Source organism: Telopea speciosissima, chromosome 11 (genome assembly GCF_018873765.1).
Source record: "Telopea speciosissima isolate NSW1024214 ecotype Mountain lineage chromosome 11, Tspe_v1, whole genome shotgun sequence".
Taxonomy (NCBI): Eukaryota; Viridiplantae; Streptophyta; class Magnoliopsida; order Proteales; family Proteaceae; genus Telopea; species Telopea speciosissima.
The window spans coordinates 55,876,979-55,899,523 of NC_057926.1; the positions used below are offsets into that span (position 1 = coordinate 55,876,979).

Consider the following 22,545-nt stretch of genomic DNA (forward strand, 5'->3'; position numbering starts at 1 on the left):
TTGGATGGTTAGAGTATCCTTTATTCTCTTTACAGTGAGTGACCCATAAACTTAGAAGAAACAAGATATTTTGGTTGAGGCAGGGTTTCCTTTACCCATGGTGAAGGAGAATCCTTTTCCTTAACCGTGAGGATGACAACGGGAAGGGTTTTTTAAAATTAAAGGGAGGGGGGGGGGGGGTTGTTGTTGGGGCGGGGCGGGGCGGGGGAGGGATTCTTCCCATTTGATGGTTGGAGGAAAACTTTTGCCCCAAGGATAACGAACACTTCATAAATGCTAAAACTTGAGAAAACTTCTGATCGATCTGCAGGATGTTCGTCAACTGGTGGCTGATCTATAAGCCATAGGGCTAATACTCCCCAAATCTCTGAGTTATAAATGAGAATTGGCATGGCAAGCCTTTGCCTGATGAAGTGAACCTCATCCAACGATTTTAAATTCGAAATCAGGGTCAAATCGGAATTGACCCCTCAGATCCGAAACCCAGAGATCTATTAGATCCCGATTTTTGAAACCATGACGTTAGCTCGAGCTTATTTTAACCGAATCATTAGTTTGCTCCTACTAATCATCACTTTGATCTTACTCGTAAATTAAAAGACCACCAATACCTGTTTTTTGGCAGATCATTGCCCTACCCTCCACCCCAAACAAAGTCACATTTTCATCTATTTTCCTCTATGATCGTAACTTTCAAGTAATGTCATTTGAGGTGGTATGAACATACACACCAGTGTGGACACAGAATAAATACAAAGTTTAGGACCAGTAACAAGTATAACTTTGAATAAAATTTAAGGAAAAAGAACACTAGCTGATCTCATAGCCAGCGTTGCTCCTACGCCTAGACACAAAACCACCCTGCCCCCGACCCATGTGAGTGTTCTCTACATTCATTTTCTGTGATAGATTTGGTTGGCATTTGCGTTGCATTTGTAAATAGACTGTGGCTGTGAAATAGAGAAATAGCAGTTTAAATTGGGAAATACTAAATATAAGGATGCCCAATTAGGTTTGTAGCCATCACAAGTTAACTCGCAAAAGTATTTTTATCAGTCGCATCACCTCTTCTATGATAAAAATTCCAAACTCTGCTTAAACCTTACAAGGATCACTTTCCGTAGAAATATCTTTGAGACTACACCAGAGAACCTCAAGTTGGAGGGTAGAAATTGCCAAACTTTGAATCAAGTCTAGATGCTAGCTTCCCATACTGAGCACATCAAGGCACAAAGATGCAAGCCGGCAACACTACACACCTTAGAAAACAGCACAAAAAAATTGACCGAATTTTCCTTAACGCTCTGTTTGTTTCGGCATAAAATTTTACCTGGAAATTTTTAATTGAAAATTTTCACTTCAAAAAATTTGACATGTTAAAATATATTCCAATGTTTGTTTTTTTAATGTAAAAAAGCATTGAAAAAAATTTCTTAACATATAAAATTTTACATTTACGAAATAAAATTTACCATTTTACACGCCGAAACAAACGAAGCCTAAAGAATTCCTTCACCAAAAAACATCATTGCACTTGGATGGGTGTCTGGGAATAGAAGGCATTTGGACTTCCAATATAAAAGGAGGGGGTGGGGGGGAATAATGATGACCTTAGATTCGTGTGTGAAGGAAAACTTAATCCAAAAATGAAAGTATCGTGCATAACATGAAGGTGATCGATAAGACAAAGAAAGAAACCTTCAAAGAGAAATGATAATGTTTAACTCTTCCAAAAAGTTTTGCAAAAGCCAGAACAATGAAGAATAATGAAGAAGACACAACAAAATCTTACCTACCATATATATATATATATAATGCCAAGCCCAGACTGTTCTATATGCAATCATATTACAAATCAAAATCAGGGATTGATGAAGAACCAAATCTTTCCTACCATATATATCTAATGCCATAAAAACGAGCCAAATTCTGAGGCCAAGAATATGCAAAGATAAAGTGCAACCAAAATCATATTAAGCAAAACCAGTCCTGAACTCTATTTCGGTGAACATCATGGATATCTTCTCAATGTAGTATATTTAGCACTGATCATCGATACAATTTGCAGTTTATCTTTTCTAGCTAAGGCATGCGGTTCAGTCTATAACATGTTCATACCATTAAACTATGAGCTTGTGTCAAGGGACAAAGGTATAGGGAAAAAAAGAGGAGAGAAAATAAAGAAGAAAAAGGAAAGATAAAGAGGGAGAGAGAACCAACAACCTAGGTCAACATACCATGGTAGAAAAAACACCAATACAAGTCCACATCACCTCAGAAAACTCACTGCCTACTCAAGGTGTGTTATTGCATGTTTCAGCATTTCATTCTCTTACCCAAAGTGCAAAATCAATCCACTATAAAGAAATATGCATTGAGGAAATATTATCACCACCATGCCAACCATGTTCTCATTTATTGTTCCGTTTTGTGCAACTATACCTAAGATGTAAGGGTAGCACACAGAAGTGACTGATGAATCATTTGGAACGTATGACCAAGATGTGTACTATTTAGGGGCTTTTTTCCTTCTTTTTTTTTTTTTTTTGTGGGGGGGGGGGGGGAGGGTTGAAAAGGCTAGCAATGATAACACTCTGATGTCTACCTATTGTAAAACTATAATTGGATGATCAAAACAGTACCAAATAACAAGATCTTTTCTCAAAGAATAAGTTCAGGTTAGGGAGATTTTAATTAGCTGCAAATCAGAAGGTCAGATTAGGCTAAAACTCAAATCAAGTTACCTATGCAGATGTTGAAATATCTGCTGAAAGTTTCAGATCGATCCACAGGTTGGATCAGCAAGTATGGACCAATCCTAGTAGTACTAGGAGAGGGGCAAAACTGTACTTTTACAATCCAGATTAGGGTTCAGAAGAGAGAAAAGTAATTAGCAATCGATTTTCAGTAAATAACATAAGAATCAGCAATTACAGTTAAACAGACTAATCAATCGATTCAAATACAGAGGTTACAGAATTCAAATTCAGGAACAAAAGACACATTTGAAAAAACTGAAAATAAGTCCAGATCAGCAGGTCTGACCTGGGCCAAACCAGAATCAAGCTCCTCTTCTAAGATGACGACAATTGATCAAACTTTGGGCAGAATCTAATCGCTGGATTCTCCTAATTGAAATTCATACAAAAAAATGTATCGTGAATCTCAACAGGAACCAGAATTGCAGAAAATTAATTAGACCAGTAGCTTACTAGAATCGATGGAATGGAAAAAGATGGAAGAAATAATAAAATAGAAAACACCCAGGCTTCACACCGTACACCATAAGGTGGTTAGATGGATCAAACACCAACCAGCCTTGATCACACACAAGATTTCTTCACTAATGGAGAAGAGCAGCAAAGAGACAGTTTTTCATAATCAAAATTCGTGAACAACACTGGCCTCCTATACAAACTTATATAGAAGACTCAAAAATTGACCTATACTAAAAAGGAAAAGGTCTAGCCCAATACTTGAATAATAAAGTAACCTAAACTGACTAGGAAACTGAAATAATAAAGGAAACTGGCTCAAAACATGACTGGACTTATAGAATCCTAATCCAACCTATCTAAAATACTTAATAACTATTAGAATAAAGAAATAAAGACACTTTACTAAGTAATCCCGTATCCCTAGCCTCTACCCATATTATAGGCCCATTAAAGTGCCTATTACAATGAAAACCCATGGGATCAAACTATCAAAGGCCCAACACATATATAACCCAATCTTTATTTCTAATAAAATAAGCCTATTTAGGTGATTTAACTGCATCAACACCCATGAATCACATGTTTCAAGCATTTATTTACTAGGAAGGAAGGTCATTCAGAATTTTAATTGGTGTCAAACAATAGATGTAACTTAAATCTCTCACCTTTAAATTGTTGAAGAGCCTCAAATATCTATAGAACAAATTTCAAAATTTCATTTCCAAGTTCTTAAAAGTACCACCATCCAACTGAGTAAAGGGTGTAACCAATGCACGAGGCTCCCACCACTAAGGGGTCTGGGAAGGGTCATAATGTACACAGCCTTACCACCATCCTACTGGGTAAGCAAGGTAATTCTTTCACCTCTTATTCTGATATGATTAAAACCGCATTTAATGAATATCCCAATCCCCCTAGCAATCCACCACATTGATTAATCCCACAACAATTTTAACTTAGAAGATAATTCGTCACATGAAAGCATTCCTCCAGCTAGAGTACACAGGTTGACTTTTTTCTAGTATATTAAAATAATTTTTTTTACTTTTTTTAAAAGCATGCCTCTTGTATGAGCCCTATATGGAAAATAAAATAATCTTCTTCTCTCGTAACCTTCAGAAATAGCAAGCCCTATGAAAAAATAAGCTTGCATGCAAAGTAGCCCCATGATACCCCTTAGACAACATACCATATCAAACATAGTGAGGAAAACTACCACATTCAAACTAAATAAATAGTTCAAAACTTGACCCCAAACTAGCATTTTTAGCAACTCCGCTAATTAATGATCCCCATGAGCAAGATATTTCCAAATTGATAGAAACATTTGACTGTGATATTCACTCGCTTCAAAGCACATTCACGTAATTGCAGTTATCATATACAATTGTCAATTAAACAGCCACTAATAGAGTATGACTTAACTGTCAACAGTACCATGACTTCAACTCCATGCATGCCCCAAGTAATGAATAAAATCAATACATCACACTCCAGGGGGGGTCAGAGAGGAAAAGGAAATGAAATTATACATCTGCTATGAAAGTATTTCTCACCAAAAAAAAAAGTGATTAGGTAAGTAAAAAAAAATTTCATTCTTTCTCTAACTTAATCTCAGATCACCAATAATAAATTGAATACCGAAGTTTCCTTACATAACACATATCAACGAGCCATTCAATCATATAACAGTCGTCAATACCATGTTAAACATGGTAAGAAGACTTCCCCCCAATGAAACGATAGGTACACAATTTAACCACAACCAAAACCAGAGAAAAGAACAAATTCTTTGTGTAAGAAACGCAATTAAGAAAATAAAAATTTGATTACTTCTCTACTGTAATAAAAAGAGTAACCCATCTATGAAATGATAAGACAAAATCCAACAATAATACAAACCACAATAAAGACTAACAAAATTCTTATGCATTAGAGCCAAAGTTCTGTAAAACCTAGATGAAACAACACCAGAAAAAATCAAAGCATTAACTGTTCTGAAATCACTTCCAAAGATGACAATAAAGCCACTAACCTTGTGAGGGTGGTAAATAAATGTTCAACATAACCAAAACATTCTCAATGTTTCATGGCAGAGTGTTCTAAGCAAGACTACCTCACTGTAATTATGTCATCAATCTTCAGAATCATACGCACACACTCAGTTGCCAATGTGATTGCACTAGTGCTCACAAGCAGTGGCTGCACAACATTTTCCTCCAGTATGTTAGTGATCTGTCCCTTCCTCACATTGATGCCCGCATTGATCTCTCCTTGCGCATGACGGTTCCGGAGTTCTGTAACAATAACTATTGGGTTCAAACCTGCATTCTCGGCTAAAGTATATGGAATAACTTCCAGAGCCTCTGCGAATGAACGGACACAATAACTCTCCATCCCCTGCAAGACCTTAGCCCAGGCACCAAGCTGTCGTGACAGCTCTATCTCGGGCGCACCACCACCAGCTATCAGGAACCTCTTGTTTACCAAACATCTAACAACACACAAGGCATCATGCAAGCTCCTTTCGGCTTCGTCAAGAACCAACTGATTAGAACCCCGAACAAGCACATTCGTCGTCCTACCTATATCCTTAATACCAGTAATCTTGACAATTTTCCCCCCATCTCCCAGCGAAACTTCCTCCACACAATCTGCATGTCCTAACTTCTCCGCACGGAAATGCTCGATATTTGCAATCGGCAGGCAATTCAAAGTCTTGGTAATGAACTCAATTTCATCACGCTCAACATCCTTCACCACCAAAATCTTCGCCTTGGCAAGATAATGCAAAGACAGATCCGTCACAGCATCCCTCAAAATACTCTTTTGAATCAGTAGAACGTTACACCCAGTAGCCTTAATTTTCTTAATCATTCCCAGAATATAATTGCGTTCTTCCTTCAAAATCCGATCCATCTGGGTGTAATCCGAGACAACAATGCTCTGTTCGATGTCCGTCTTCGGCGGCGATATCTGGAACTGGATAACAGCGATCTTAGCGTTCTCGACACGAGTAAGGCCACCAGCAGTATGGCTAACCTTCTTGTCAAACACCAAACCCTTAACAAGCTCCGTGTCGTCGACAGTGCCGCCGAGCTTCTTAACGATCTTGACGTCACGGAGATCGACGAGATCAGGCTTGGCAGGGTCCACGACCGAGAGGACAGCATCGACCGCAAGAGGAGCGAGAAGAGTTGAGTACTGACTAACGACTTTGCTATTAAGAGAAGTGCTGGCGGACTTGACAAGCGAATCGCGATCAGTCAGCTCCACAGGGACGGCCATAGCGGTGAGCACATCGACGGCCTTTTGAGAGGCTTTGTGGAGGGCATCTGAGATGACGGTTGGGTGGATGCCATTACTGAGGAGAGATTGGCATTGCTTCAGAAGGGCACCAGCGATGACAACTACAGTGGTGGTGCCGTCTCCAGCGACAATGTCTTGGGACTTAGAGAGCTCGACAAGCATTTTGGCCGCGGGTTGAAGGACTTCCATCTTGTTAAGGATGGTGGCGCCGTCGTTGGTAATGATGACTTCGCCGGAGGCTGTGGAGATCATCTTATCCATACCTTTGGGGCCAAGGCTGGTTCTGACGGCATCGGCGACGGCACGGGCTGCGGCGATGTTGGCTAGGCGGATGTCTTCCTTGCGCTTGTTATCGACGTAGCTCTCCGTTTTCGATGAGACGGAACGCGGCTGTTGAACTGCGGGGGTCGCCATAAGTCTCTTGAGCTAAAAACCCTAACCCTACAAATGTCAGTGATGTAGAGGATGGTGAAGCTCCGAACGACTGATCGGAACGACTGAATCCTGATAATACCCTAAACCTAAACCCAAAACATTAAGAGTGTGAAGAAGCGTGATTGCTTTTGCTCGAATGGAAAGGAAAGGGCAGCGCAGAAGTGGCGTCTGGGGCGGGAAATATTGAGACTATAGAGAGTGGGGGAGAGTTGAGGTAAGGGGGCTTTTTGGACTGACCTGGGGGCCAAGGTTAAGCAGTGAAATTACGGGAATAGCCTCTTAATTCCACGTGCACCCTGCTTTTCAAACTAAGTACTATTATATTCCTTGCCGTTAGACAGAGACGTTATAACATAACGCATCCCAAATTTTGAACATTGATGGATTATTCTACCCCTTGATAAGGTCAAATGATCAAAATGACCTTACATGATAAAAATTAAAAAAAAAACTTACAACTCATCTTCTCCAAATCGTTTAGGGTTTCGAGAAGATGAGTTCTTGAATCGATGGACCATCTTCCCCTGGGGCTACAGACATCGCTTCCCTTTAATGCTCTTTTCAAACCCTTCTGGTATCCATCTCTGCTCATCCTCTTCCTTCGCTCTCACAACCCAAATGAATGGGTACCCTGAATCCTCTTCCATATTCGGTTGTAATTTTTGTTTCCACGATATTTCTTTTATTTGTCCATTAGATTGCTCGCCTCCCCCACTTATCCATTTTCTCCTTGAGAAGTCTTCCCAAGGCACTAAGTACACACAAAGATTTGAAGGCAAAAAGGGTATTGAATATCTAGTGCTTAGTGATTCATAGTTTTACGCAGTTTCCATTTTTTTATTTATCCATGTGCATTATTTTAACGTGGTTCTTATGTAAGTTTGAGCCATAAGGTTATTTGGGAGCATATTGTCTCCAACAGGAATGAATATTGAAAGAGAAATTGAAAGATTTCTAGCTTTAGCTTCATTCTATCATGACTGCTTTGCCTCTTTTTTTGTTTTTTTTTTTTTTTCAAGCACAACTGTAGAAAGAGTGCGATACTGTGGTTAGGTCTCCATTTTCCTTTATTCTCTTCGCATTCATCATGAGTTTTGTGTTCCCCGAATTTAAAATTCATCGATAAATCATTATGTGGTGTGTTATTTCTCAAGTTTCTGAAGCACATGATTGGGAAAATTGATGGAAGATAGTAAACCATGCTTTAATTTTAAGCCTTGGTTTCTTCGTTATTTGAATTTGGAGGTTGAACATGTGTCATGTGCAGTACAGAAATGTTGAAAGAAGATGGGTAATGGGTAGACATTTTGCGTGGGAGCAGACCTTCGGGTCCGATTTTTAGGGGGATTATGCCTCATCCAGGGGAAGATGGTCCATCGATTCAAGAACTCATCTTTTTTACAGATTCAAAAACTCATCTTACCCAAACCCTAAAAGATTTGGAGAAGATGAGTTGCAGGTTTTTTTTTTTTTTCAAAGTAAGGTCATTTTAGTCATTTTACCCTATCAAGGGGTAGAATGGTCCAACGATGTTCAAAAACTAGGATCCGTTATGTTATAACGTCTCTGTCTAACGACAGGGACTGTCACACCCCCATCCCTGAACCACGGAGAATGCAACTGGAGCGTACCAATACGCTCTCTAACCACCAGAATCACTGATGCAGTACCCAAGACTAACTCATTCACAACGACAAATAATAGGTAAAAGGAAATGATTAATATTAATAACATTAGAGTTAGCAGAAGCTAGGTGATAACATATAAAATATTGTCTATTCAAATTTACCTCTTCATATCAATGGGTTCTAATCAGGATCTATGTATTATCACTGTATAATAAATACACTTATCAAGAAAGGAATAAAAGAATACACCTTTGAATCAGAAAATAGTTTATCAAAGTGTAACAAAAGATGGCCACCAGCCAAGAATCACTGTTCCCTCGTGGAACACATCTCACAGTAGCACTCCGGTCCATGATCCTCATACTCCGAAGTCCACCATTCTTCATGACCTTCATCAGGAGTCTTGAACTCCGTGCCGTCATGCTCGAATGTACCTGCATCAACTAAAAAATATGTTTCCCCGATGAGTGAGCTCCAACTGAGCCCAATGAGTGGCTAAGCCACACAAGCATACACAATAATAATAATGAATGGGGTTGACTGCAAACCATACATGATGGACGGATACCAAGGTATCCCATACCACCAAGGTAGACCGTACATCACATACAATTTACAATCATGCTACATGAATGAATGATGATGTATAGTTTTATTGTTATCCACCTAACACACAACTAAGTCAGGTATAGTACTATAGCAACACCTTAGGTAGCATCCCCGACATCGGTACCATAAACGGATGGTATACCGGCGATGATAAATCCGGAGTCGCTACCGAAGCTTTGCACTGGTCTCCACCAAGAGATATACGCAAACCCCCGAGTCAAATCCCGTCCTGGCGTTCGGCCCAAAATACGGTTGGCGCCCGAACTTCCAGGGTGGATATACCCGAATAATGGTCGGAACCCACGGATTTGACCGACACCTAACCCCCTGTCGGTAAGGGTCATAGTACTGGGTAAACATTTATCCTAGCCAGCATTCACCTATTGTATAAGTGAGGTACGCATGTGCATAGGCCAGAGGCCGAGTCCATAGATACCGAAATACGGTCGGCTGGCTATCCTCTCGCCCCTCTAGCCCATACGTACGTATACAAGTACGAGATGTGAATACCGAAGGCAGCCGGTCGGTCACCATCCGTTTCCACCTAATGCAATGGACAACTCTAATGCAATTTCAAGTACGGCAATCTCAAGCCCAAGACCCACCGAGCACTTGGATCCCGCTCGAAGCCCTAGATCTACATGCCATGAGTGAGTCCATATTATGGTATCCTCAGTCCAGACCAACCAGGCACTCGAGTCCCATAACTAAATCCAACACCATTCGCACCATAGTGCAGTAAAATAAATAATATCGCAAGACAAGAATGTAAAGTCCTATCAACATCTAAACATTTATATCGTCCTATATCTTACTAATAATTATATATTATAGCACACATGCATGAATGACATTCGCAAGACACGACACACAAACATTCTATAAATTAAGACGTTTGCTTAACTCACATTGATTCTCAGTCAATCGTCAGTACGGAGCTCTTCAAATCGACGTTCGATGCCAAGTACTGTCCCACGTACTAATATGCCCCCGAGCCGGGTCAGTCAACCTAAAGAGAGTGTACAACGTGGGGAGAGATTAGTGCCTTAGGGCTAGAAGAGTTGGGCCCCATAAGTTATCAAACAAGACTAAAATAGGGGACCGGCACATACAGCAAGGCTATATCATGTGCCTGTCCATGTGCCTGTCCCTCTCGGACTTTCCCCACCTGGCAGATCTAGGTTCTCAGGGACTGGCACTTGCATGTGCCTGTCCATGTGCCTGTCCCTCTCGGACCTCCCACCGGCAGATCTTTCTCAGGGACTGGCACTTGCATGTGCCTGTCCCTCTCGGACCTCCCACTGGCAGATCTTTCTCAGGACTGGCACTTGCATGTGCCTGTCCATGTGCCTGTCCCTCTCGGACTTTTCCCACCGGCAGATCTAGTTTCTCAGGGACTGGCACTTGCATGTGCCTGTCCACGTGCCAGTCTTGCTGTTCATGCCATTCCGAGAATGATTTTGCAGCCCCAAAGTCTTGGGCTAAAATGGGGTATTCTTAGGGGTTTTTAGGGGTCTCTTTGGCCATGAGAACAACTCCAACCAAGGTGCCATAGCACACACCCAACATGGGTTTGTAAACCCCATGATCGATTAGGTTTTTCTCCATTAAAATACATATGGAAAGAAAACTCATGGGTTTGGGTATTGGGGTTTTGAAAGGGGCTTTAATCAATGTTATTTAACAACCCACAAACCACACCTCTATGGTCTTCCATGAGGGTTGGTGAAACCCATAAATGGAAGTGAATCCCCAACTTAGGGTTCATAAATGGAGAAAGGGTGAAAGGGGGTTCAAGGTAGGATTAGGTGTCTTTATAACTAAGCTTCAAAGATTAGCCATTAATGGCCTTTCCATTAGGGTAGATGAAGCACTCATGGCTCATAAGTCCAAACCCTAGGTCTATAAATTAGGAAGTGAGAGAGAGAGAGAGAGAGAGAGAATCTCACCAATGTAGGAGAGTAAGCTTGGGTTCCACCTCTCTTCCTTCTTCTTCTTCTTCTTTCGTTCCTTTTTCCTTCTTCTTCTTCTTTCTTTCCTTCTCTCCTTTCCTCTCCACGATTTAGGTTTTCTATTGTGAGGTGAATAGTGGATTGACCCCTATTTACCTCACTTTAGTCTAAAGTCATGTTTGGTTGTCTTAGGTCTTTAGGTCCATTTTAAGTTATTGGGCCCATTATACTACTAGGCCCATAATATGATTAGAAGGAACATCAGGTCCTAAGCCCATTCTAGTATTTATACTCATGAGTTATTAGGATATTAACTTACTCCCAATCATCTATAAGTGGGAACGGGTACACGGAGGCGGCGGATCCTCGAAATAAGGAAATGCTAGGAATGCACCCTCGAAGACAAACTTTCCCCTATCTCTGTCGATGTACCTATCCTCGACGACTTCTCTAGAGTCACGGTCAACAATCTTGTGGGATGGCTTGAGTATCATGGTCCACAGTTCACGAGCGTACTCCGCTCCCGGTTCTACATAAAAGGTTCAAACCAGACCAAGTTTTAAACCGGGTTTTGGGCACGGATTTAACAGGGACTATAATGGTACTAAGTTTAGAAAGTAGGGGTGCACATGAAATTAGTGAAAGTTTAAGGGGACAACGGTATGTTTGGCTATTTTCAAGAGGGCATTTGGAAATAATCCAAAAAAAAAAGCCAAAGGGGAGGATAGTTTCAACTAGGGGTGCAAGTTTGGCTTTGACACCCTGGCCTGTGTTGAGATAACCTGGCCCTGATAGTGGGTTAGGGTTGAAATTTTTTTGCCTTAAGTTAGGGTCGGACCTGGTCGGATCGGGTCGGGCCAAGGTTGAGGCCTCAGGCTGAGCTCAGCCCAGCCCAACCTGACCTTGTCTTCTAAACTTCGTGTTATATCTTCTTATTCTTTCTTCATTTTCCTTTTCCTTCTTCTTCTTCTTCCCAGCCTGGCCAACCCTTCCCAGCCTGGCCAACCCATGCATGTCCCTTCTCCCCCCCCCATGGTCAGGACTATCAGTCCGGTTCGACCCTAAGAGCAGGTCAAGGTTGAATTTTTCTGGCCCTGAGTTAGGGTCGGGCTTGGACCCACCTAGGGGTGCAAGTTTGGCCTTGACGGCTTGGGCCCAAACAGCCAACCCATGCATCTCCCTTCCCCCCCCCCCATGATTAGGATTATCAACCCGGTTCAATCCTAAGAGCGGGTCAGGGTTGAATTTTTTTGACCCTGAGTCAGGGTCGGGCTTGGGCCCACCTAGGGGTGCAAGTTTAGCCTTGACGGTCCGAGCCCGCCCTAGGCCCAAATAGAGCTTGGATTGAGATACCCTGGCCCTGAGGGCGGGTCAAGGTTGAGAATTTCTAACCCTGAGTTAGGGTCAGGCCAAGCCAGGGTTGAGGCCTTAGGTTGAGCCCGACCCTGTCTTCTTCTTCTTCTTCTTGCTCTTCCTCTTCTTTCTTTCTTCTCTTCCTCTAGAGCCACCTCAATTCAAAATTTCAGAACACCAACCGGATTAGGAATTTCTTCTTTCTTTTCTTCTTCTTCATCTTCTTCTTCCTAACCTAGCCAACCCATGCATCTCTTCCCTCCCTCCCCATGGTCAAGGCCAATAAGGGTCAACCCTGCCCAACCCTGAGGGCGAGTGAGGGTTGGATTTTTTTGGCCTTGAGTCAAGGTCGAGCTGAACCTGAACTAGCTAAGTGGATTTAGGGCTGGACTGGGATTTTAAAAGGTCCGACCCAAACAAACCCTATTGAAGCCCTAGTTTCAACTTCGTTCATAGTGGGTGATAATTCCGTTCACCAATGGCCACGGTTCTAGGAATCCATATCAGATCGAACAATTCGTATCAGTATTAGTAGAGGCCAATACCAATTCCTGCCTGTCTCATATTGATCTATCTGTACATATAAAAGGTAAAATAGTAAATAAAAACCAAATTTTATTGAAAACTTGCGGCATATCCATATGATCCAAATTGATATGAGTTGATCTGGATCAGTATCATATCAGTATCGGTTGAGACCGATACCCATTGCTAAGTCCTTGAGTAATGATGACCCAAGAATCCAATGAGGTCATTTCACCCAAGGAGAAGAAATACTTCCTTCTCCATCTCTATCGGTTGAGGAAAACTTTCACAAAAACAAATTATGCTCCACTTTGGACTGGCGCCAAGATCACGTAAGTACTTTAAATTACGAGAATCACCTTACATGAGGTTAATTTGGTGATAACAAAATAGAAAACACCAATCAGATTTTTTAACTGGAATATCTAACGTTTAAAGAAACTACATCTAAACTCTAAAGTACCTGACGTTGGAAAAATTATGTTTGGGGTTATATGTTTCATAAATATTATGTTTGGGATATATCATGTTTCATAAATATTATTTGTGAATATCCTTAATTAAATTATTTAGCCTCTTCTTTGACTAATCCCTTGTTGTCCTTGTTGCCCTTGGCCATGGCTGACTCACCCTCTACATCTCCTCCCTCTCTGGTTATCTACATCCCCATCCTCCACTCGCTCTCTACGTCTCCCCCCCCCCTCCCCTCTCTTTCTTTACAACTTTTCTCCCTCCCTCCGTTCTAATTTTCTCACTCCCCTTTGCTCTTTTGTTAATCAGGAACAACTCATAAACGTCGAAAGAGGACTTCCCACAACAATTCATATTCTTGGGTCTTATTCGGAGTGGGTATTCTGATGATGATCATGATCATGAGTTTTCCTCGATATATGCAAAAGCTAGCCTATATGTTTGACTACATTTGGCCATCGAGCCGATGTCGAGTCCCAAAAACAATCCCTAACTCGAAGAAACTACAACATTATAGGCAATGATTTGTTTCAACTCATCATAGATCAAAAGTGCATGTGTTAAAAGCAAAGAAGGAATCAATGGAGGAGTCGAAGATGATGATGAGGAAGTCACAATAGCTTCTTCAATGGTGGAATTCTCAGAGTAGACGAAAGGCATGAAAGCAATCACCATGGTCAAACAAGGAATGGTGGATAAAAAAGAATAGGTTAGTGGTGGTTTGAGGCAGAAGATAGACTTTCAAAGATTCAAACAAGATAGTATTTTGGGAGAAACAAATATTCACTAGTACAACAAACTTCACGCATCCTTCTTTGGGAATATCCAATGAATGAAGAAAAGCAATGGTTTTTTTTTTGGCAAATCAAGCCTTGGAAAGGAAGATGAAACACACATAATAGAATGGTGTCGCCAATGAAGGTTCACAGAGAGAGAAATGGGGAGGGGAGGGGTGGTTCACGGTGGACGAGGGGAAGGGTAGGACGGGAGGAGGGAGGGAGATGCAGAGGAGCAGTGACTGATATGAAAAAAGGCGGGGAAAGGAGGGAGATGCAAAGAGGTGGGATAGGAAGAGAGCGAGAGATGGAAGGGGAGAGTGAGAAGGTAGTAGAGAGGGTACAACTATAGTTTTAAGGAGAGTGACCGTTGACACGACTAAGTTTCACCTTCAATCTCTTGTTTTGAAGAGTTTTAGTCACAAAATGGTGTATGTCTCTCGGGTGTGACAAGTTGGCATGCACTTGTATATCTGACTTGAACCAACCAATTGAAGGCCGAGACTGGGCTGACCGGTTACTAGACATGTCGAGCTCAAGCACTATGATTAAAAATTGGGCATTCCCAATGCAAGTTAGTGGCCCAATAGTCGCCCGGCTGGGACCGACCGAATATTGTGAACAATAGATAACTAGCTGTTATAACCCGATTAGCCCTTTTAAGCGCATTTATGCTGACTACAACCCATTTATGGCTCATTTATAGCTTGGTTAGTCAATTAACTCAATTATAGCCTGATTATATTAAGCCTGTTGTGGAATGGTAATTGACTGACTGGATTGAAACATATCCATGCCCTTGCCTATGAGACCTGATTACCTAAATTCGCGAGATCCTAAATTGGTTGGGACCGATTAAGCCTGATCAAAATGACATTGTCCGACCGGTTGAAACCCCCCATGGTATTCGTGTGTTTAATGGTGCAAGCTCTCCTATTGTTTGTAGTTTTTATTTTTTTTTTACGAAAATAAAATAAAATAAACAAAACAAATAAAAATTATTTCAAATTCACAAAAACCAACTCTTACAGCTGTGCTATCACATCCCTATCTGCCCATTTATGGGCCATAGGAACAAAATTATTGTCATTCTTCAATATACAAGCATGATAAAAAGATTTCACAAGTTCAAAAGTATAAAAAACCAACACAAAAAGATCACATGGTCATCACTCAGAATGCTACTACATTAACAACAACAACAACCATAACCTTATTCCAACTACATGGGGTTGGTTACATGGATCTTAAGTGGCTGTGAGAGTAATAGAAATAAGAGAAATAGAAGAGAGTAAAAAACTAAAAGAAAATAAAAGAAAAAAAAGTAAACAAATACAAAGGAGTAAAAGGAAGTGAAAAGGTAAAATAAAATTATCAAAGGAAAAAGACTAAGCAAGTAGTCAAAGCAGCATCCCAGGAACATCCCCTTATAAGGGGTTGACTACACGGGTCTTTGTCCTCCAAACAACTCTATCCGCGGTCATGCTAGGGTCGAGCCCTCCTAACTGCATATCCTTGATGATCCATCCAAAAATCAACCCTTGACCAACCATGCTTCTTTTGCTTCTTTCAACCCTTGAAACATCCCTTCTGTAGCCTCCCTACATAATTATTATCCATATATGGGAAAAGACTCTCTGTGCCTAAGACGTATACTACACGTCCTCGCATGTATTATCATATTAGTTTTTTTTTTTTAATTGAGATAAATACTAATTAAAAAATTAAATGTGAGAGGATGTAGAGTACCCTGCTTGCTAAAAGAATCCTTTCCTTCATATATACAACAAGGAATTGAGAGTTAACCAATAGCACATATGCTTATCTTGCACATCCAATAAAGTGATCAAAACTACCTTCTCAAATTAAGATACAAGATCCCTTATATAGAATTCGAAAATCAGTTATCTTAGGAATCCAATTATCCTCCCATATTGATATCTTAGATCTATCCCCAACACGTCAATAGATCATCTTCTTCATGAAAGGCAAAACTTCCAGTCCAAATAACAAAGCCTTTCTTAGAAGTTATTGAAGAATATAATAAACTAAAACCTTATAAGAGTTTGTGAACCCTAAAATGATGGCTAAATGTCTACAGGTGGAGGAAACCTTGTCCGAAAAATAAAACAAGTAAACTTGGGGAAGGGATAGTCCAGCTAGGTTAAGTGAGACCAATTCTTCTTGTAATTAGATTTAAACACTCATTTCAAGTTTGACTAGTATTTCAACTACCGTGCTTTACCAAATCCAAAAGGTTGTTACTTATGGTTTGACCGCTTGACTGACCCTGGTGAAGTTGTGATTCATATGCTTCATACCATAAGATAAGCAGATAAGCAAAGGCAGAATTTTACCAAAATTAGAAGAAAAGACGAGCGAAAGCAGGAACCGCTTGCTCCATTTTGCGCGAGAGTCTCCAACCAAGAAGATTTTTGGCACGAGATAAACGTCCCCTTAGCCGTTACCAAAGGCGGGCGTGTCTAAAGGTGTCAATTACAATGGGAACCCAAAATTGAATTCCAAAACGACCATTTAAAATCGATTCGGGTAAAAAAAATGGGTTCAGTTTTGATTAAAAACAAACAAAGTTTTATTCGGTTTGGTTTCAGTTTAGACCCAGAAAAGTATGAATCAAATTGAACCGAATATAATAAAGTGTAATTTGAATCAAATCGAACTGAATCGAATCAAAATTATACTAAACCCTACAATCAAATGTCTTTGTTGAGTTGTGTGAAATTACATACTATTTGTTATTATATTTTTTTGATAAGAACATACTATTTGTTGTTATTGTGTAAAAAAGAATTTTAAACTTGGAATCAGTGGTTGAATTGGTCATTGTTGGATTAGAATCAATCCAAAAAACCCTAGAATCGGCCTTTCAGATTTGAAACCTAAAATTTCAATCGCGAAATGGAATTGACAACTCTAGAACAACCAAAATTGGAATCGCCACTCCTGTTTTGGATCTCAATCGATCGATTCTACCCATATGATGCAGATATTTGAAACCATGTATTAGATGTGACATTGTGGGATTCTATCTTCATGTGACTAAACTTTCTTTACCAATTTTATTTGTTTCATTTACACTTAAATCGATTTTGAATCATATAACACAACGTACAAACAAATGAAATCGAACCGTTTGGTTTCGTATTCGAGTAATGAAATTTATTGGGTTTCAATTCAGTCTTAATGTATCTTGAACCGAACCAAAACCGAACTGAAAAAACCTAGAACTATCAGATGTTTAACTGAGAAGGGTATTTCCGTAAATTCAGACAAGCATATTCTGTGCGTTTACAAAAGCACCCCTCGGGAGGCATTCGCTACGTATCGCTTCGCCATTTGTCAGTGAACTTCCTGTTTCTCCGGAGGTCCGGTCCCCGTGGTCACCTGCCACCGTTCGTTGGGCATTTTAAATTGATAATTGCCGTATCGCATCAGAATCAACGGCTACTATCTCGAGATTACATGGTACTTCATGTATACTCGTAATTTCTGTAGTAAAAAAGGAAAAAAGAATTCTCCACTGCTATAAATTCCTAAATCTCTGGCTACAATTGGGAGTAGACCCAAGTTCTTATGCTTCTCCACTGCAACCCCTACCTCCACCACGACGACTGTGCGACCACCAGCGGCAGCAGCAGAAGGGCAGGTTCAGTTTATTGCAATTTCTCTTTTCTCCATTCGAAATCCTAGCGTGAACGAGTGGAACAAGAAAATGTCTGATAAAGCCTAACATGCCCTACTCCGCTTTCTTGCGGGGTTATCTCAGGACCGGTCCTTACCTGACCATGTCTCTGAGACCAACCGCTTTGCAATTTCAATCCCGTTCGAATTCTCGGAGGAGCCCTGAAACCTTCAAAACCACTGCTACTGTCTTCGGCGCCATGAAGGATCGAGCAGTAGCGTTCGGCAGTGTGTACGTTCCACCACGCTTGAGGTCTGTTATCACTTCCTCCGCTAACTCCGGCGTCTCAACTCGTTCTCTGGACTTTGATTGGCGGGACAACCAGGGTCTAGTCTATAGCCCCAGGGGCAGATCTTACCCTTCCTTGCAGCCGCAACAGCAGCAGCAGAGCTTTCAGTATGGTCGGTACGCTTACGATGATTACTCAGATGATGACTCCGAGCGTGAAACAGAGTCGTCGTCGCAAGTGGTGAGCTCCCCCTCCCTTTAAACATTTAAAATTTCATGGCGTAGGTTCCTAATTCAGTATTCATTTATCGTTGTGTGTGGAGTATGAAGAAGTAGTGGGATTATTTTTGCTTCATTGAGTCATTGACTCACCCATATACTGCAAGTTTTAGCGTTCTACGTTGAGAATTGGGTGCCTACATTGAACTGAGTGGAATGCCAGGTTTTATTAAAGCCGAATATTGGTTGGAAAGAACCAGTTAATCCTGCGATTAATTCATGATTGCCTCTTGTCTTCCCCGGTTAAGGTTCATCTTTCCACCCATGTCTTGGCCAGTGAAACCATAGCAGTCCGGAAAAGAAAAAACACTTGAAACCTTCCACAACATACAAAAGAAAATTTTGACATTGGTAGTTGTATAAGCTAAGATACCTTTATTGTTTAAAAGGATGACGTGAAGGCATCGAATGCATTTAATTCATCATTACTCTTGTCATTTGTCACAAATTTAATCCAGGTCTTTTGGCCTTCAACTGGAACCATATGACTCCTCATTTTGATTCCGTGTATGTTGCACATGGCCAAACTGTTTCAGTCAAGTATCTCATATTGATAACAACTGATGCTACTCCTTAGTCAAGTGTCTCATTTTGTTAAACCGTTGGTGCTACTACTTAGTTCCCTCAATTGCATTCATTAATGCTTATCCGTGAGCAAGATTCGGCACCTTAAAGCATTTGCTAGTTTTCTAGCTCAGGCTGTCTTCTAAACTTTATCCTGTGCTGTGTCCATCACTCAATACCCTAAATGCTTATCTCAATGTTGGTACCAAAGAATCCTACCTTTTCCATGAATGAATTTCTAGCCCACTGTATGAAAGGTACTTTGCACTTCTTTGTATTCTACAAGTAAGTGTGAAATGATCTCATGGTCTTGAAATAGCATATCCAAATGTACATCATATCTGTATAAGTAAGGCGGGTTTGTATCTTAACCTTGTGAAGTTGAGGCACCAAATCATAGATCCATCTCTTCCCCCAAGCATGTGTCAACTGTAGCTTCCATATCCAGTCTTGGCTCCAGTTAGTTAATTGTAACCCTAGACAATTTCCTTTCCAAGCCAATAAGCTCTTCTTAATCCTATCAATCAGTCCCTGAAACTTCTTAATTACCAAATACTCTCTCCCGGGTCTCTCACCTACTCACAGGTACAGGCATCTCACAACATAGCATGGTTTACAACCAAAACTCTCTTTTTTTTTTCTCAAACTTGACTTGGCTGGTTTTCAGCTCATTCCTTTATTTATAAATCCAACCGGTTACATCCTATGTTCTTCCAGAAATATCTCAAAACAAAAATCCCAATTAAAATACGACTCCTATTCCTAATCTAAAAATCTAAAAAATAACTAAAATAATAAACTTCTAAAACCCCACGCAAGGCAGCAACCTTCTTGAATTTAAACTACTCCACACAAGCTTTCATGGGCCCACCAAATCTGGGTAGGTACCTCCTCTTTAGTCTTTATCGCAATAAAGAAAATAATCCTAAATTATCTCCAACTCTAATTAGATCACATAACTGAATTATATCCTAATTAGAAACCAATCTAAAACAGTTGTAGGAGTCCTCCACATATTGGCAATTTAGTCTTAAAATTGATCTCATCCAGCCGGCCATGGCCCAATATCCCCATGCAAATCAGCAAACTTGATTGCAATTAAATCTCCCAAATTTAACTGATCGAACTTTAATTCTGCTGGACGATATCTCTCTTTGGGGCAGAAATCAATGGGTTTGAATCATAGTTCTAAATCTCACCGAAATCTCGGGAAACTTGAGAATCTTGAGCTGGTCGAAATGAGATCTCAGATCGACAATGTTTCGAAAATCTTGTTCGAAATTTCACTACTTTTGTACCATCTCGCCGAAATGGTACAAACTACCTTATAAAAAGGCAGAAACTCGACCCATTCTTCAAAATTACAAGTGAACTCGATAGAATCGTGGATTTGGATCTAAAGAAAGGGGAAAATCCTTGGTTCTTGATTTTTTTGCCACATTATCGCTCAATACTACTAGGATATACTACTGGGGGTTGCCATATTACTACTATTGCTTGTTGGGAGTTGGGACATGGAAGACTAGTGTGACTGACTTATGTATTGTTCACTGTACTTTGTAGTTTGTAGTAGAAACTTTAAGTATTTTACTATTTCTTAAATAATTATTCAATATTGTGCATCTTCATCCATTATTGCATAATTTACTTGTTTTACTTGCCAATTATGTCTCATAGCACTTACACAATCTATAGAATAGGCAATATTACATTAAGTGTTCGACGTTTACTACCAACCAAGGGTGCAAATTCAAAACACCAAATTGGGTGTTTTTTTTTTTTAACAATTTGAAGATTTATATATGTTTATTAAGCCTAAAACAAGCTTCCCTTAAAGTCTCGGAGCCAATTATGGCCATTTGCCCAAGAAAACCAAAAAAAAAAGAAATAAAAATTGCCGAGATCTCGGCTGTCACACCGAGTCTAGACGAGTTTTTGAACTATGGTTTGAATAAACCTAGAATTTGTACCAGGTACATGCTGGTCATTCTGCCTCACTTCTTGAAGGAGGCATCAAGGGGGAGTACCAAGTGTTTAGGAGGGGGATCCCAACCCTATGTTCAAGGTTTCAGGCCAGTTCCTCAATCCTCCAGATGATGAACTTTGCTGTTGGAAAATTTGATGCTAGGCCCTTATATATTGCCTCGAAACATCTCAAAACATAGTTGAGTACCCTAAACTGAATATTAGAATTCAAACAGAAAATTGAAGTGTCATCATAAAATTGAACATATGATGTTAAGACTTAAGAGTATCCAAACTCAAGCTGTCATCAAAGTTCTAAATGCCTCATGAATCAAAATAAAAAGAAAGAAGTAGAGGGTTTCCCTTCCCTTCTTTAGGTCCCTTGAGGAACCATGGTGTTCTAAACCATCCACAAGAACCATGAGAGTCACTAAACAATAGAAACATTCCCACTGTTTTCTCTTGTCTCCTAGAAATCTTGAACTCCTCAACATGATTTGTAGAAAGTCCCATTTAACATGGTCTAAGTCTTCTGCATGATGACTTACATTCAGCTCCAAAATACTTTTATTTCTTATATTTATTTATTTATTTCGTGCCAGAGAAACCCATTGGCACCTTCACCGGTTCCTAAATATTATGATTTGATGGGTGTTGATGAGGCGATGAGCTCATTGCCAATGAAAGATCCATTAAGAATTTCCCTTTACTTTGACAGAAGCCTTGCCGAAGGAAGAGATGACCTTTTTTAAGGTCACTCTCTATCTAGTGTCTGGAGTGTCTGAGAAATCTTATATCAGTTATATGTGCTACCATAAGCTAATTACTCTATAAGATCTTAGATTTTGTTATAGTTGGAGTGAAGTGAAACAAATTCATGTGAAAAGAATTAGTTCTGACCGAGGGTTTATTATAGGACGGATTGGTCACATGCATTGCTGACCTCGATTCTTCTGAAATGGATGATCCAAACAAAGGATTGGCTGATCCAGGGAGAAGACCATATCTAATGAGGCGAAGCATCTAAATATTCTATGTTTTTCTCGTGATACTGTTATGGATCAGAGTCATCAGACAATCCGAGTGTTCTTGTACCAAGTGTTAAAACCTTGGTTGACAACTCCCTTGATAATTTGGTCGAACAAAAAGTGAAGAAAATAATTTTTTTTGGAGATTATCCTGATGTGTAAAGCTCTTGATGCTGCTGCTAAAGTGTACCGTCCTGATTACTGGCATATCCTCAGTGACTCATAATCCTTATTTAGATGAAGCTAATAAAATATAATATCGTTAACCAAAAATAAAAAGATAGCCTAATGTTGCTGCTGGTAATTCCACCAATGCTGATATGTAGTGTAACAAGGAATTTTTGCACGTTGCTACTGGCAACTTCTGCATTAAATTTATGGTACTTCATTAGAACTTGCCGAAGTGATTTCAGTTATGTTGTCCTATTACCTACTTGTATCCTTTAATGCATTTGAGCCCTAATTGTTATTTTTGTTTGTTATACATGCTTGCTAGACTGCT

At 40.1% G+C, this 22,545-nt stretch overlaps 2 protein-coding genes across 2 annotated transcripts in view; one reads left to right on the forward strand and one right to left on the reverse strand.

The window, feature by feature from the left end:
• The window catches only part of LOC122645725 (DExH-box ATP-dependent RNA helicase DExH5, mitochondrial-like), a 40,880-nt gene that overhangs the window by 1,010 nt on the left and 17,325 nt on the right, over window positions 1-22,545 (forward strand). The window contains exon 2 of the mRNA XM_043839064.1: window positions 18,028-18,448. Within this exon, the coding sequence (XP_043694999.1) occupies window positions 18,029-18,448 (420 nt within the window). The 5' untranslated portion in view covers window position 18,028. The remainder of the gene's footprint in view (window positions 1-18,027; window positions 18,449-22,545) is intronic.
• LOC122645726 (T-complex protein 1 subunit delta) lies at window positions 5,126-7,146 on the reverse strand. The gene has a single exon (XM_043839065.1). It carries the CDS (start codon window positions 6,939-6,941, stop codon window positions 5,331-5,333), a length of 1,611 nt encoding a protein of 536 aa, XP_043695000.1. The 5' UTR covers window positions 6,942-7,146; the 3' UTR covers window positions 5,126-5,330.

Bases quoted from the DNA above. Each gene is read 5' to 3' on its own strand.
- LOC122645726 (XM_043839065.1), bottom strand. From the start codon at position 6,941: ATGGCGACCCCCGCAGTTCAACAGCCGCGTTCCGTCTCATCGAAAACG.